Source organism: Eurytemora carolleeae, unplaced genomic scaffold (assembly GCF_000591075.1).
Source record: "Eurytemora carolleeae unplaced genomic scaffold, Eaff_2.0 scaffold417, whole genome shotgun sequence".
In the NCBI taxonomy this organism is placed as follows: Eukaryota; Metazoa; Arthropoda; class Copepoda; order Calanoida; family Temoridae; genus Eurytemora; species Eurytemora carolleeae.
Window position 1 is genome coordinate 28,944 of NW_019396423.1, and position 15,292 is coordinate 44,235.

At 30.4% G+C, this 15,292-nt stretch overlaps 1 protein-coding gene across 1 annotated transcript in view; it reads right to left on the reverse strand.

The window, feature by feature from the left end:
* LOC111703003 (leucine-rich repeat-containing protein 24) overlaps window positions 1-15,292 on the reverse strand; it is a 39,578-nt gene that overhangs the window by 7,437 nt on the left and 16,849 nt on the right. The window contains exons 5-11 of the mRNA XM_023474841.1: window positions 13,962-14,124; window positions 12,458-12,555; window positions 12,183-12,237; window positions 10,836-10,902; window positions 9,395-9,452; window positions 4,213-4,286; window positions 2,970-3,075 (exon numbers count right to left, since the gene is read on the reverse strand). Coding sequence (XP_023330609.1) covers window positions 2,970-3,075; window positions 4,213-4,286; window positions 9,395-9,452; window positions 10,836-10,902; window positions 12,183-12,237; window positions 12,458-12,555; window positions 13,962-14,124 — 621 coding nt within the window. The remainder of the gene's footprint in view (window positions 1-2,969; window positions 3,076-4,212; window positions 4,287-9,394; window positions 9,453-10,835; window positions 10,903-12,182; window positions 12,238-12,457; window positions 12,556-13,961; window positions 14,125-15,292) is intronic.

Sequence of the window (15,292 nt, forward strand, 5' to 3'; positions counted from 1 at the left end):
ATTTAAAGGATTTAGGAAATGTTTCAAACAAAATTTCACTGTGAATATTTAGAAAGTTGTCCTTAAAAAAGTGATGTTTAAGTCTTAATTTAAAATGACCCGTAAACCTCATTCTGAAGAAAAGAGGATTTCGTCATTTACAGACACATCATAAGTGTTCATTTTTGATAATTTTCATCTTTTAATTATAAAAAACCATGACAGAAAATAATCAATTTTTAGCCAAAAAAGGATATCTCATCCATCCTTGATCCTACAGTGCCTTGGAAGATTTAAAGATTAAACAAACAAATGTTGATTTATCTGTATTCCTAATACAGATGAATGCTAGAATTCCAAAGTAGACTCCTTTCCTAACCCGGCCCCCTAATGAAAGCAGTGCAAAAAGTGCGCAGAAACGTACTACAAAAACCAGTTTAGGTAATCTCTGCAGTAAACACGGAATAAAACCAGCCATCCATCTTCTCCAGAGCCCAACCTTTCAACCAAATACAGAAACACAGATCTATAAATTTATAGCTTTTCGAGTCATCGATATTTTATTTTTGCGCGTTAAGGGATTTGAAATCCAAATTTGTCGTTTTTAGGTTGTAAGTGCCTTTTTTGGGGTGAATAATCTTATTTCAAACTAGTAAACATTGATATAAAAGTCATACTTGATCAGAGGATGCATGGAGGATCCCTTGCAATTATGATTTCCAGCCCCAGTGCTGGCTTATTTCTACTAATCCATTTATCTAATTACAGTAAATAAACCTTTAAAATTTCTCTGTTTTCTGTAAACTGTGCAATGTTTTAAACCCGGATAGAAAATAAAAAACGAACCAAATAAAAAAAAATGTTTTGTTCGTTTTTGCAAATTTCTTGTTTCAGGGGTTAAAATTTGGCAATTGTGAGGAAAGCAAATGTTTAAAAAGAACAATTTTGAAATATGAAAAACTTGCAGATATTTGTCGATCGTATTTTAAGTCCAAACATGTTTAAAAGTTTTTTTTGTAAAACAAACTTAAGTATTGTCCAATGCCCATGGCCTCTATTATGAAGCTCTGATTACGAGGTAATATAAAAACAAAAGACTCCTTTGTTAAATCAGGGAAAACTGTGAACTTGAAACAGTGGAAAAATAAATAAATGCTTGAAAGATATAAAAGCTGATTTCAAGGTTAAAAAGGGGTTATTTGTGTACTTTCTAAATTTGATTGCTGTACAAATTATACGATTTTAACTTTTCTTTTAATTATTTGTTACAGCTATGACCATTGTGTTTTAAAAAATGAAGTTCTTGTATGTAAGCAAGTAATAGTGAATTTCAAAAAATTAGATTTTTTTGTTATAGGTTTTTTATTTTTGTTTTTAATTGTCTTTCCTGGGTTTTTAGCTGTGGTTCGGTGATTGTCTAAAATTTGACAACTTTATCCCAAAATATTCATAAAACCAGTTTTACAACATTGTTATGCAAGCCTAGATCCTCTCGGCCCCATGGTTGCAAAATTGGATTCTAAACTGTGCAAAAATGAGGGTATAAATTCGCAATATTTGAGATAAATAAAGAATTGCACAGTTCTCTTGTTTCCCAGGGCTACACTTTACAATGATAAAACAAACCAGAGCAAGAACAAATATCAGGGCTGGAAACCAAAACAATGTGTTTTTTATTTAGTTTGAACAATCGCTTCAGACAGACTAGACAAGCAAATAAAATGTTATATAACACAAATTTAAAATAATAAGCACAAAAGCGAAGCAAATAATATTTGTGCAGTTTAAAAAAAAAAAATATGTAAAATATACAACTGAAACCAATTTTCATACGTTTTTTGACATTTTGTGGAAATCTTTTTTTTAAACAAAATTTCCAAAACATATGCAACTCCGGTTATCAGTCGGGGATAAAAGATTAAGTCTCCCGAATAACCCCCCCCCCTCCCTCTGGGAAAATGTAAGAAAAAAATATGCCCTCAGGGAATAAACTATTCGTAAGGAATGTGTAGAAAATATAAAGAAACTGTAAGTGTCCACTTTGTACGGTTGTCAAATTGTAATTGAAGATATAAATATATGAAATAAATAAATAAATAAATAAATAAATATAAATAAATAAATATGAATTCCAACACAAATAATTGGATACATTATTAAGTAAAATAGATAAATAAATAAATTAGACCCTATTTAGTAGACCTTTGATATTTCAAACTAATAAATTCTACTTAATCCAAGTTTGAAATATTATAGGTATTTACCATCAGGTTGTTAAGATATGGGGAATAGAAAATTTGTGCTTGTGGCAAAAACTCGGTTGATTTTTTGTAGTGTTTGGTTCAAATATAACCTAACTTTGTTATGTGCACAAATAAAAACTTTACAGAGATATTTTAATCGATAGAGGATATTAAAAAAGTTTCCGAAATCCAGGATTCTTGAACAAAATTAAATTTTGGAAACTTGGTTGAAAGAAAATGGTGGAATATACTGAGCACATGTACATTTACTTTACAGGTTTACATAAATCAGAAAGTAATTCGCCACAAACTCAAATCCTTTTATCTTTGCAACATGTGTCGTAGAAATATATATAAATACAAATATTGCTAGATCAATTGGTCTAAGTTTGAAATATCGGGCTACATAGATATAGGTAAAAGGAAATTAGAGTTAGAGGCAAGTGATCGGAACTTCAGTATCTCGATATCCAATGTGGGCACCACGAGATATCGAAGAGTGATTTAATAAATCCTTAGGTCTGCTTAAGATGGAGATCAATGCTTCATCCCAAGATTCACAAAAGTTTCAAAAATTATTAAAATAAAAAAGTTAATTGCAACAAATTTCTGGTGTTTGGAAAAATAACCTTTGACGTAAATGTGAAAAATAAATAAGCATTGAATTATAGGGGTAGTGGCATTAAAACTGAAGAGGTCAACAGTCGTATTTTACACAGGTTTTTGCAAAAATTGATAAGTTCATACCTTGATAGTTGGTTTACAGGCAAACTCTAGGGATTTAACATCCGTCCAGGTTTTATCTGCCAGCCTGTCCGGTTCAAAACATTTAGGCTCAGGGTTATTCAGGTTCCTAGATAGATAGATAGATAGATGTTAGATAGATAGATGAATAGATAAACAATTAGTTAATATGATAGAAAAAAGGAAACACGAGTTAGAGATTAATAAGTTACATAAAAAAATATAATTTCTAGTAAATTTTAAAATATTCCCATCCCCAAAATAATATCTTTAAAACGCAAAAAAAATCTTTCTTTCTCGGTTTTTTTTAGGGGTTCCTACATAGATAGGTATGTAGTTAGATAGATAGAAAGATAGATGGATAGATAGATAGATAGATGGAAAACATTTAAGTAGATCGATAAATAAGTAGATAAGTTGACAAATAGAATAAGAGAACAAAACAAAGTAAAAAAAATATTAATAAAAAGTGAATTAAAAAAAAAATTTCCTCTCAAAATTACAATCTTTAAAACGTAACAAAACCTTCCCTTTCAGGGTTGAATTGACAGGTGCTAAAATAGATAGATAGATATTTATAAAATGGACAATAGACAATATTAAAAAAGTTAATGAATGTAAAAACGTGCTCAGTCCTAGGAGATAGTGTATTTTAAACGAAATGAAAAAACGTGCCCTGTCCTTGGAGATAGTGTATTTATAATGTAGTAAAATTAAGTTTGGGAAGAGAAATAGTTTATACAAGTTAGAAACTAGTTTATAGATACAAACAATAATAAAGTAAACAAATTATTTGTAATAAGTTAGCCTGGTCCTTTTTCCTTCCCCTGCCCCCTTAAACGTAATTCCATGTAACCCTGCATGCGAAATTTCCAATGCCCGGGGATGGGGGTAAATAATTCTAGATGAAGTAAGGAAAACCTGCAAAATTGGACATTATTAGGGAAGTCTTTATGATAATTTTTTTAAGTTTTACCCGAAATCATTTTTAACCCCATAAAAATCGTTTATTTTCCCAATTCAGCGAAGAAATCCCTAAGTTAACATCAGGAGGAAAACAATTTTCCAAGAAGGGGGGGAAAGGATGATTTCTTCCAAAAAAATATTCCCCCAGCAAAAACTATTTCTTTTTTGAATGTTCCTTTCCGATTTTCTCCCTGTTTTCTGCTTTTTTTAAAAAAACGTTCCTAATCTTCTTTTTGTCCATTTTTAAAACATTGCCACTTAAATCCATTTTATTACTGACCTGTGAACAGCGTAGTCTCTAAAACTTTTGAGCTGACAATCACAGACCCAGGGATTATCATGGAGCCGCAGCGTCTGAAAAAAAGAATGTTTAAGGGACTGTTGGTGGAATTTAAATTGACCCTCAATGGAAAGATGGCAATTAGCAATGCCGAATTTTTACTTAAACTGTCTGATCAAGTTTAAATTATATATCCAAGTTTCCGTTTATTTGGACAGTTAATTTAATTTGCAGTTTCTCTGCTAAAGTGACTAGCGCATTTCTTGCTGGTATGGGGCAATCAAGAAATTATCAGAATTAAACACTTTGAGTCAAAAAAGAGCGATCCAGTATCTTCCTCATTTTTGACCAAATTAAGATTTCAATGGACAAATTTTCATCCATGCATCGAGGGTTATTTTAAAGTCCCTTTAAAACTTTAGTTTCCTGCTAACCCCACCTCCTCCTATTACCATTAATTATGCTGTTTGCAAGAGAGAATTGATGTTTGAACCCAAAAACTACTTGTACATTTAAGATGCAAAGGCTAGATAAGATCATTATCAGAAACCGGTTTAAAACAAGTTCAAGGAAAATAATATAGTCAAGGTGGCCAAAAATGTTTTGAAAAAATCCTTCGTACAAAAATCCGTACATTTTCAGAACAAATCTGTACAATCAGTACATTCTTGGGGTAAAAATCCGTACTATCCCTACATTTTAAAAAAATCCGTAGAAAAATAAACAATTTTTGAAAAAACACATCAAAATTCTATTTTTCTTCTTCATTTGTTCATTTAATGTCCTTTGTTTTCATGTGTGAGGGTTAAACTTCTTAAGCAGGTGCAGTCTTTACATTGCTTTTAAATCAATCTGCAAAAATTTACCTTCATACATATATATACATTATACAAGTAGAGGAGAAACAAGTAAATTAGGATGAGAATGAGAGGAGAAACAAGTAAAATAGAATTAGCAAAGTTTGCTGAAATGAGTCAAAAAATATTTCCAGGCTAAAAAACCGTACAATTTGAAAAAAATCCGTACAGTCGTACATTTCGGCCACCTTATATATTATTAATACTTCATATCTGTGATTTGATTGTGTTCACTATAAGCTCAAACTTTTTGAAAATGTCGCCCCCGACCGTCCTTAACGACATGAAATTTGGCCACCCAGTCACCCAACTTTTTTGTCATTTGTTTTTATTTATAGCAAAAAGCTATAAAATAACGTGCTTTCCCACTCTCAAGGTAAGAAAATTTGCCTCCCCACCCTCATAATAAGGAATCTTCAGCGGCAGTTTCATCAAAATACAATCAATCCACGATGACAATGAATCTTTTGTGAGGAATCCGTCTGCTGCCAAAATATTAGATGAACGTAGAAAGAAATATCTAATATCAACCCAATTTTAAGGTTTTCTTTCTAGAAAGTAAGTAGACAGATTTATTGGCCAATATCCCTTTCTTCCCCTTCCCTCCCTCCCCCCTTTAAAGTGATTCCATCGTAAACCAGGTTTAAGCAGTTTTTGTTTGGATTTACTTTTAAAATTTGACATTCATGTTTTTATTTAGCAGAACTAATCCTTAGTCGTGCTTAACCTTTAGTACGTAAACATTAAACTCTGAAATATTGGTTTAAACCAATTTAAATGTGGGGAATTGGGTTAAACCATCTGATTTGTTATTTAAGGGACTGTCAACGTATTTAATGTTTGCATACCCCATAACAAAACATAACCTTTAAGCCTTTATCTGAGCAAAATGAGGAAGATATCGTAGTTTTTAATCTTGTTTATAACCATTTTGCTCACAATATGGTTCAAAGGTTCTGTTGTGTATTACGTATGTAAGTCTTAAATCAGAGGATTACTATAAATTACGTTGCCAAGTCCCTTTAAATCCCTAAAATGTTGGTCTAAACCCTCTGATTTGTTGCTTCCTATTCAGAGTATTATTCAAACCAAAATCCTTCAAAGTTTGGGATAGTTTCCATACAAAGGATAGAGATGTGCAATATGCATCATTTTTGTTTAGTTTTTATTTTTGAAACATTCCAACTTCTTCTAACTTATGAAAATCTGAAAATTGTATTTTATTCCAAAATTCATGGCCTCTATAAATCTCTTTTTCAATCTGAAATAATTGATTTAAGAAACTAGTTTGGTGACCCAGCTTTTGTCAAAGTAAAATCTACCACATCAAAGTAATTGATGTTAAATAATTCAGAATAAAATTTTGAAAAATTATACTCATCTAAGATTCTTGAGAAAAGGTATGAAATATTCCTAAACTATGCCCATTTCTAATCACAAATAATGAACCCCCCCCCCTCCCCCACACGAAGGTAAGTTTCTTTTAGTAAATATGCAATTCTAAAATAGAAGACAAAATTTCATTTATGATCTATTCAAAGACGTGAAATTACAAAAATGAAATATAATTGGACCATAGAGTACACTTTAATAGGGCAGTTTTTTTATTTTGCAAACATTAACTATTGAATTTGTTGCAAAAAAAACTATTTTTATTAAAATAATTTAGGTCATAATACCAGAATATTCGAAAAAATATTTAAATTTGGTAAAGACGTGATATTACGAAAAAGAGATATAATTGGCCTATTAGTGGGAACGGAAGGTGTGCTTTGAAACCACAATTTAAAAATTTGACAAGACTTAAAAAATTATACACGAGACAAACATGGTTTCAGGGGTGTATATTTAAAGAATTTTTCGTAGTTATGTTAAACTTTTAATAAATATACGGTTAATATAGCTTTAATCTGATATCTGTCCTCCCATGATTTGGCAGTTTTTTTTAGACATAACAGAAAACGGAGAGAAACTCACAAATGTTACCCACCAGTTCCCCCAATATCCAGAAACTCTTTTTTATTTTGAAATTATTATGAACTTTATCTTAAAGATTTAAATTTATAAGATCTGAGTGGAAAAAAATAAAAAAATTGGCCATCAAAAGGCAAATTTTCATTTTTTCCCACTTTTTACCCAAAATTTTAATTAATTTCACCCTGAAAATCATCTATTTTCATTAATTCAGCGAAACACCTGATTTATCAAACCTTCTGGGGAGAAAAATGACCAAGAAAATATACATTATACACCTCTGCAGTGTAAAATGTAATAATTTTCTGTAATTAGAAAAAAAACCTACTAAACCTATAAACCTTAATGACAAGAGTAATTACAAGCAGGTTTTATAACTGTTTACCCTGGATTAATTAGTTTATTAGAGAGAAACGTAGTTTATAATTCACTAAAAATATATTTGTAAAATAATATAAAAAATAAAGAATATAATAAATACTGTTTACAAGAGAAAAACAATAATCTTTTTTTAAAAAATTGAAATTATATCTGATCTTATTCATTCAAAAATAAAGTTTTATTTTTTTTCTTTAATAATAAAACAAAAACAATGAAAAAATTTCAATATAAGTCGTTTGAAATTGCGTCGTACGTCTTAAGAAAATATATATCCCTGGCTTTTCTGCACAGAGTAATTAACTAGGCAGAGGAGTAAACTAACTGTAGAGTAATTAACTAGGTAGAGGGGGGGGAAAGAAAATATACACCCACAGCATGGTTTGCCTAGAGCCAAATCAAGATTTGTAAATGCCATGAAATATTATGATAGAAGTCCATATCTTGGAATAAATGTCCTTTTTTGCAATCTTCTCTACTTTGCTCTGATTGAAAGTCATAAGAACCAGAATACCAAACTTATCTGGCCAAAATTGAGTGTTCGGGTGTGAGTTTGCTAAAGCACGGATTTTATCTTTTTTTTTTAAAGAATGATTTTCAAAGCATAGGGGTTAAGCAATGGGACTTAGTCTTTTAAATTTTGTTGTCAGCTTTACATTTAATTTTGTTTTATTGCATTTCTCAATTTTAACATAGGTTTGTTTCTATATTTTGGAGAAAAAAAAATTGACGAGGGGGAGGGTTGCAAAATATACCCCCCTGTAAGTATGTTCNAAAATGAATTAGGAAACAAGATTGGATGGTAGGAGGAGGGGGATGGGGGGGGGGAAAGGGTTTTATAGGAAGGGGTAATAATTCTTGAAAAAAGATGTAGGCCACGTCAAACTGAAGTAATTTGGTTTTTATCATAACTCATTAAATTGAAGAGCTTTTGAGAAGAAAAAATGTTGACAATTATTATTTTTTAAATTGCACCAACTTACTTTGAACAAATCCTCAAAAATTGTTAAATATTTATAAAAAAAAATTTAGAATAGCCACTATCAGAACAACATTTAACAGCTAAAATTGTTAAAAGAAAAGGGGGGTAAACGCCCTAAAAGCCATGAATAAATAAATACTTGCATTCAAAAACTGTAGGCATAGGCTGACCTGGCTTAGCTAGATTTTAAAAAGTCAAAAGTAAAGTGAAATATATTAGAAAAAAGGATTTACGGTGAAGACATTTGTAATCTTGGGGAATTTTAATTCAAAATTTGAAAAACTGAAAATAAAAATATTAAAGCTCGTACAGAGTACCATTTTATTTTATACAGTTTAATTGTTAGAGGAGAGGAAGGTTTCAAAAGTGGGATACAAATTTTCATAATTTCCCATGATTACTCGAGAACAATACAAAGGACTAGAGATTTAAACGTTGGAAACTCAGTTCTCTCTCTAAACCAGTTGTTATTCTGATGTTTTTTCGTGTGTATTGATCCAAAAATTAAGAGCTTTAAGAATTAGCATAGAAATAACTCGAAAAGAACTTAACACTTCACAAACAACGAACCACTCGTTTTGAACTTTCAAAAAACGCATAATAATAGTTTTTGAAAACTATCGTTTCTTAAAAAATGATTTTCAAAAAACGAAAAACTATCGTTTGTGAAACCGACCGTTTTAAAAAAACAATTTTTCAATAAATGATATTTAAAAAGACGATAGTTTTTAAAAGTTCATAGACCTGAAACCACCTTATTGTCACTAGTAGGTCAAAATCAGTAATTTTTCGCAGTGTTTCGGATCCATATCATTTTGATTCGGATCCGGATCCGGATCCGAAACACTGATTTTTCTAATCCCATTTTTATTAAAACAAATTTAATACCGTCTTTTCTCAATTCACAATTAACTCTCCTTACTAGAACAAAAAGCTCACAATAATAAATAATGTTGATAATGCGTCTTACTAGACTAAATAAATTTATTACCTTCAAGCTCGGTAGTGGAAGAAAGGTTGTTTCTACTATACTCTTCAGTTGATTACCACTACAGATATACACATTCATTAGATTTAGTTGAAAAATAAGTTCTATGAATTTTTGTTCCGATAATATTCCAAACAAATTAAAGATCCTAAAAAACTCAATGGTATCAAATCACGTTTGTGTAACTGATCTCTCTAATAGCCAAATGCAAGATGGGTTGAACTTGAAGACGAGCAAATGAGTTTAGCACATTTATTCCGTTTTTTGATATCCTAGTGGGATAAACTAAAGATTGAATCAGAGTGTGGAAAAGAAAAAACAACAACATCTATATATTTCCCTTGAATTATGATAAGATTTGAAGGATAAAAACAGGATTTATTGAGAGAAAACTCTCACAATACACATTTAAAAATACTATACTAGAAGACTACAAGTAGGGGGTGTAAAACTTTAAGAATTACCCCCACCCCCCCAGGAAGCTAAAGGATGAAATGATTTCTGTTAAATTGGAGAAAAAAAAAATAAAAAAAATAGATATTTTAAGGCAAGTTTTATCGCACAAATACGTTTATTTACCATGAAAATCATTTATTTGCCCTGATCCAGAGAAAAAATCTGGGGGAAAAAAATTAGTACCAAGGGGGAATGTTTTTATTCATGAAATATACACAACTAACTGCAGAGTAATTAACATGGTAGAGAAGTAAACTAACTGCAGAGTAATTAACATGGTAGAGAAGTAATCTAACTGCAGAGTCATTAACATGGTAGGGAAGTTAACTAACTGCAGAGTAATTAACATGGTAGAGGAGTAGACTAACTGCAGAGTAATGGTAGAGGAGTAAAATAACTGCAGAGTAATTAAAATGGTAGAGAAGTAAACTAACTGCAGAGTAATTAACATGGTAGAGAAGTAAACTAACTGCAGAGTAATTAACATGGTAGAGACGTAAACTAACTGTTGAGTAATTAACATAGTAGGAGTATACTAACTGCAGAGTAATCAACTAGGTAGAGGAGTAAACTAACTGTAGAGTAGTTAACTAGGCAGAGGAGTAAACTAACTGCAGAGTAATTAACTAGGTACAGGAGTAAACTAACTGCAGAGTAATTAACATGGTAGAGGAGTAAACTAACTGCAGAGTTATTAACATGGTAGAGGAGTAAACTAACTGCAGAGTAATTAACATGGTTGAGGAGTAAACTAACTGCAGAGTAATTAACTAGGTAGAGGAGTAAACTAACTGCAGAGATATTAATAGTTAAAAAATAAATGACGGATGAATGAAATGACAAATGAATGATAAATGAACAATGAATGAATGACAAATGATACTAAATAAATGATGACTTAAATGACGAAATGAAAGTTGAATGAAATGATAGATGAATAATTCAATAAATGAATGATGAATGATGAATGATTGATGAATGTATATTCCTGAGATCTATCTCTTCTACACTCTGAGCTAAATTGTTAAAAGCTTTCTGACTCATTTCTCTTAAACCTAAAAAAAAACAAGAGTCTAACAAAAAATAACGATAAAAAGTAAAATAAACAATTATAAAATATATAAAGGTTTACTTAACTAACAACTGAAAATACTGCGTTAAAATATTGCTTTTTTACAGAAAATTTGATAATTATTGTAAAAGGTAATGTAATATCAATTAACTTGTTTACTTTTATGTTTCTTTATTGTAAATAACATTTTTATTAAACTTTTCCTTAAATTAATAAAGAAAATTGATTACGCTTTTATTAATAGTAATAACGGTTTAATTAAACTTGTGTACTATCATTATAACCTGTTTCATACATTTTTTTCATCTATTTGTTTTAGGGGAGGGGAATAGGGTATTTTTACAATAATGTTAATCTTTGAAAATGCAACAAAGAAACAAATTTTTAGGAGGAAAAAGTGGGCCAAAATAATTTTACAAAAAATTCATGGTTTTTTGTGGATTTTTAAACAGTTTTGAAGAATTTTAGGGTAAAATTAGTTTTTAGCAATTTGTATTTTCAAAATATCGAACCTCAAAAATAAAGATTGAGCTAAGGTAAAAGAAGTTCAAGAAATTTTCAATTTATTTTCATTTAAACGTATACATAACATGAATATAACATGGATGGATGTTTACCAACTTGATGAATAATTAATTTACATCTGGAAGAATTTTTAGACTTGCTCTTAATATTTAGTTTAAACTAGTAAAATGTTTTAAAAGTTTATTTTTTTAAAGGTTGATTAGTATTTTTAATTTTACTTTTTCATTAAATATACATTTCTATTGTTTGAATGTTTTCAATTATTCCCCTTCCATGCAGCCATTATGCTAATCAGATCGGGGCCATTTATTTTTATGAGTCCCCAACACGTTCATTTTTATGAGTCCACGCATAATATGAACTTTTAAGTTAAAATAAATGACTTGGTTATTGCTTAATTCAACATGACTTATAATTTTATTATGCTGCAATGTATCTGATTAGGTTGACTTTTTAAGATCCGTTTAAAGAATTTAATCCTTGACAAATGAACACTGCAGATTCCAGATGTTAGATTTGATCCAAAAGTTAATTTTAAACTTGAAAAAATTAGAAAAGCAAAAAAAACGAACTATACAAAAACACCAGAAGGCTGGGGTTTTTTTAAAATAATTTTTTTTCATAACATTCAATGCCCGATTTGACAGTTTCCCGAACAAAAAAAGATATGACCGTTGTCCAAACAACAAATGACCTGACCGTTTGCCCGAACAACAAATAACCATTTGCCGGAGTTACCTGTTCTCGATAAATCAATCTTCTTCAGATTAGGTAGAGGGGGAAATTGGTATTCCTGAACATAATAATAGTTTTCATTTAATCAAAAATAATTTTTGTCCGCGTTTGATAAATATATATTTAAATTTTCTCACATGAAATTTGAAAATACAGGGGATATATATCTTATTCAACAATCATCATCAAGGTTTATGAAATTTACCCCATTTTTGAAAGCCTTGATCACCCTCGTAAATATTTAAGAGGAGGGGGTAAATTCCTAACCAAATATTTACCTTAAGGTACTCGAGCTGGTTCCTGGCCAAGATGATGGTCTGCAGCCTGTTGTTCCCGTCGAAGGTCTTCTGCGGGATTTTCGTCAGATTATTTCCCTCTAAACACAAAATAACTGTTAAAAACCGTTCCGTCCTTAACAAATCTGAGTTTACTTCTGAATAAAACAAAAACGAAGCACCTGCACCCTCTGGTAGTGCTAAGTACATTTGACCCATGACCCTTGTAAAAGTTTTGTTACTCTTTTTTTACTTCGCTATTTCGTTAATGTACAAGACTGGGCTTCGCCATTTTATTTTAACTCTAGCTAAAAAAAGTCTGTGTAACGATTAGTAATATTGAAATAACAATTTAAAGAAATTTAAATTTTAATTAATTTTGTCACTCATATCTTCTTATATTACAGAAGAAGGAGGGAGGGGGAGGGGACAGAATTTTAGTTAAAAAGATATCCCTGATGAAGTGGACAGATTATCAATTCTTAACTTGACAAATTTGATCCAACTAGTTTTAAACTTTTAAATCTGTATACCCTCACAAAACTTGCAAAATAAAAATGTTGATTCAGTTGTACAATTTCCAAACATTAATGAAAAATTTAATAATGCTCAAAAAAAGTGTAATAGATGAAATGTCGTCATACTTTTTATTGAGAATATGTTTATCATTTGAAGAAAATTTGAACGGAACAGTCCGGCGGGTGTATATTTTATCACCGCAATATAAAAAAATCAGCAACATTAGCATGAGGAATTGATAACAACCGAAAGTGAAAAAATATTTTTACATATTACATGTCTGGTCGTGTAACTAGGAAAATGTAATAATGTTCTAAATGGTCTTTCTAATATTCAATTTGGTAGAAGATTGTGAGACCCCAGGAAGTTATATATTTCGGGAATTGAATCTTTACAGAACAAAAGAAGATGTTATTTTCAGGCTAGATCATGGCAGTACTTTTAAAAAAACTGCTTTTGACAATATTAAACTAACACACTTCATTTAAACTAAAGTGAATTTTGCAAAAAAAAAAATAAGTATCTGAAATAAAGGATTTCAGATTTAATTTCAAATCCTAAATTATCATGGAGGGCAAAAAAATCTTCTGATAGGATTTAAGAATTGCCCAGGCCACAATGGAAAATGATCAATTTGAAATGATATAAGCATGGATATCTCTTGCATTCTTGATCATCCGAAGCATTTAGGACATGGCTTTCTATGAGTAAAGGATCACTTGACCTACTGCTTTATTTACTAGGGTAGACTTGTTGTAAACATTTACAATTGTTCTCAACAAGAAAATATCAGCAGTTTATAGAATACTCCTTAGGGTATTAGTTTAATATTAGTTTAATCCACTTTAGCAACATCAGCAACATTCATTTAAACAATAATAGGCAAACATAAGCAATTTATACAGACATTAAAAGAAAAAATTGCGCAAATTTGTGTCAGAAAAATTTCGCAATTTAATTTCTAAAAAACCCGCAATTTTAATCTTACCTAGATTAACCTCCGTGAGGATGTTGAGCTTGGAGAATGCGTCCTCGTGAATCCTCTGGATCTGGCAGTTCTTCATCGAGATTTTCTGAAGATTGATCAGGCCTGCAGAGGCAAAGGCGTCCTTTCCCAGCTCCTTGATATAGTTCCCGTCCATACTTAGCACCTATACAGCATAATAATATCAGATTGTTTTATAGAGGAACAGTTCCGACACGTTCAAATATTAAAAAAAAATATATAAGTAATTTCTTTAATTTTGGCATAAAAATTTATCAAAGGATGTTTTCTACAATTAAATCATCTTTTTTAGTTTTATTCTTGATTTAACAGATCTCTTTTTACTTTCACAACTAACTATATATGGACTTTAATTGGACATAAAAAATAAAGTTTAAAATTTATATAAAATCCATCACAACTGCAATATTCTGTACTAATCCTATAGTTCTATCCTGGTTTCCAGGATTTTTGGTATAATAAAATATGATTAAAAATATTCCCTTCGTTGAATGTATGTACAGATGAATACTTGTATTTACATAGTAAAATAATTACTATATCATTATTTTTCTATTTGATTATTGCTGATCAAAAACATTCCTGTCCTGAGATATTTTTCTAGGTTTCTTAGTTCTTATAGTTTCTCTACGTTTTTCTTCAGTGGAAATTCGCAAGTATACCTTGTGTAGAAGAAACCCCAATTGAAAATTCAGTTTTCGAAATTATAAACATTGATATCTTATTCACACTTGACCGTAAGACAGCCGTTGTAAATAGGGATGGAGGGTCATCTTAAATTACGCTTACAGCTTAAGAACCTTTTTTTTATAAAATTCCGAGCTTTGTTTACAATTTTTGTTATTTTTTTTAACCCCTCCCCTTCAATTTATTTTCTACGTGAAGTAGAATGATCTAAAATATTAAATACTTCCAAGAAGAGAACAAGGAAGGAAGAAGTCTTGAAAGGATTATGTAAATCAAGGAATTGCGATGAGGGGGGCTACGCCGGGCCCTTCAGCTATTATATAATAAAGTTCTTCCCTCATATATATATTTATATTAGTACGTATATATGTTAGCTATAGCTGGCAAAACGGCTCAAATTGGCTGTATTTTTTAAAGGAACCCATGTGTACCAGGGGGTATCATAGGCTAAAATATTGAACTATTTTTTTAATTCGATTTAAAAAAATATATATTTTTTAAATTCCACGGCCACTTTAGGTAGTCAATATAATAAAGCTCTTCGCTCATATATATTTATGTTGGTATGAATTAGTTATAGCTGGCGAAACAGCTAAACAGAATAGGCTAAAATTTTTTAGGGAACC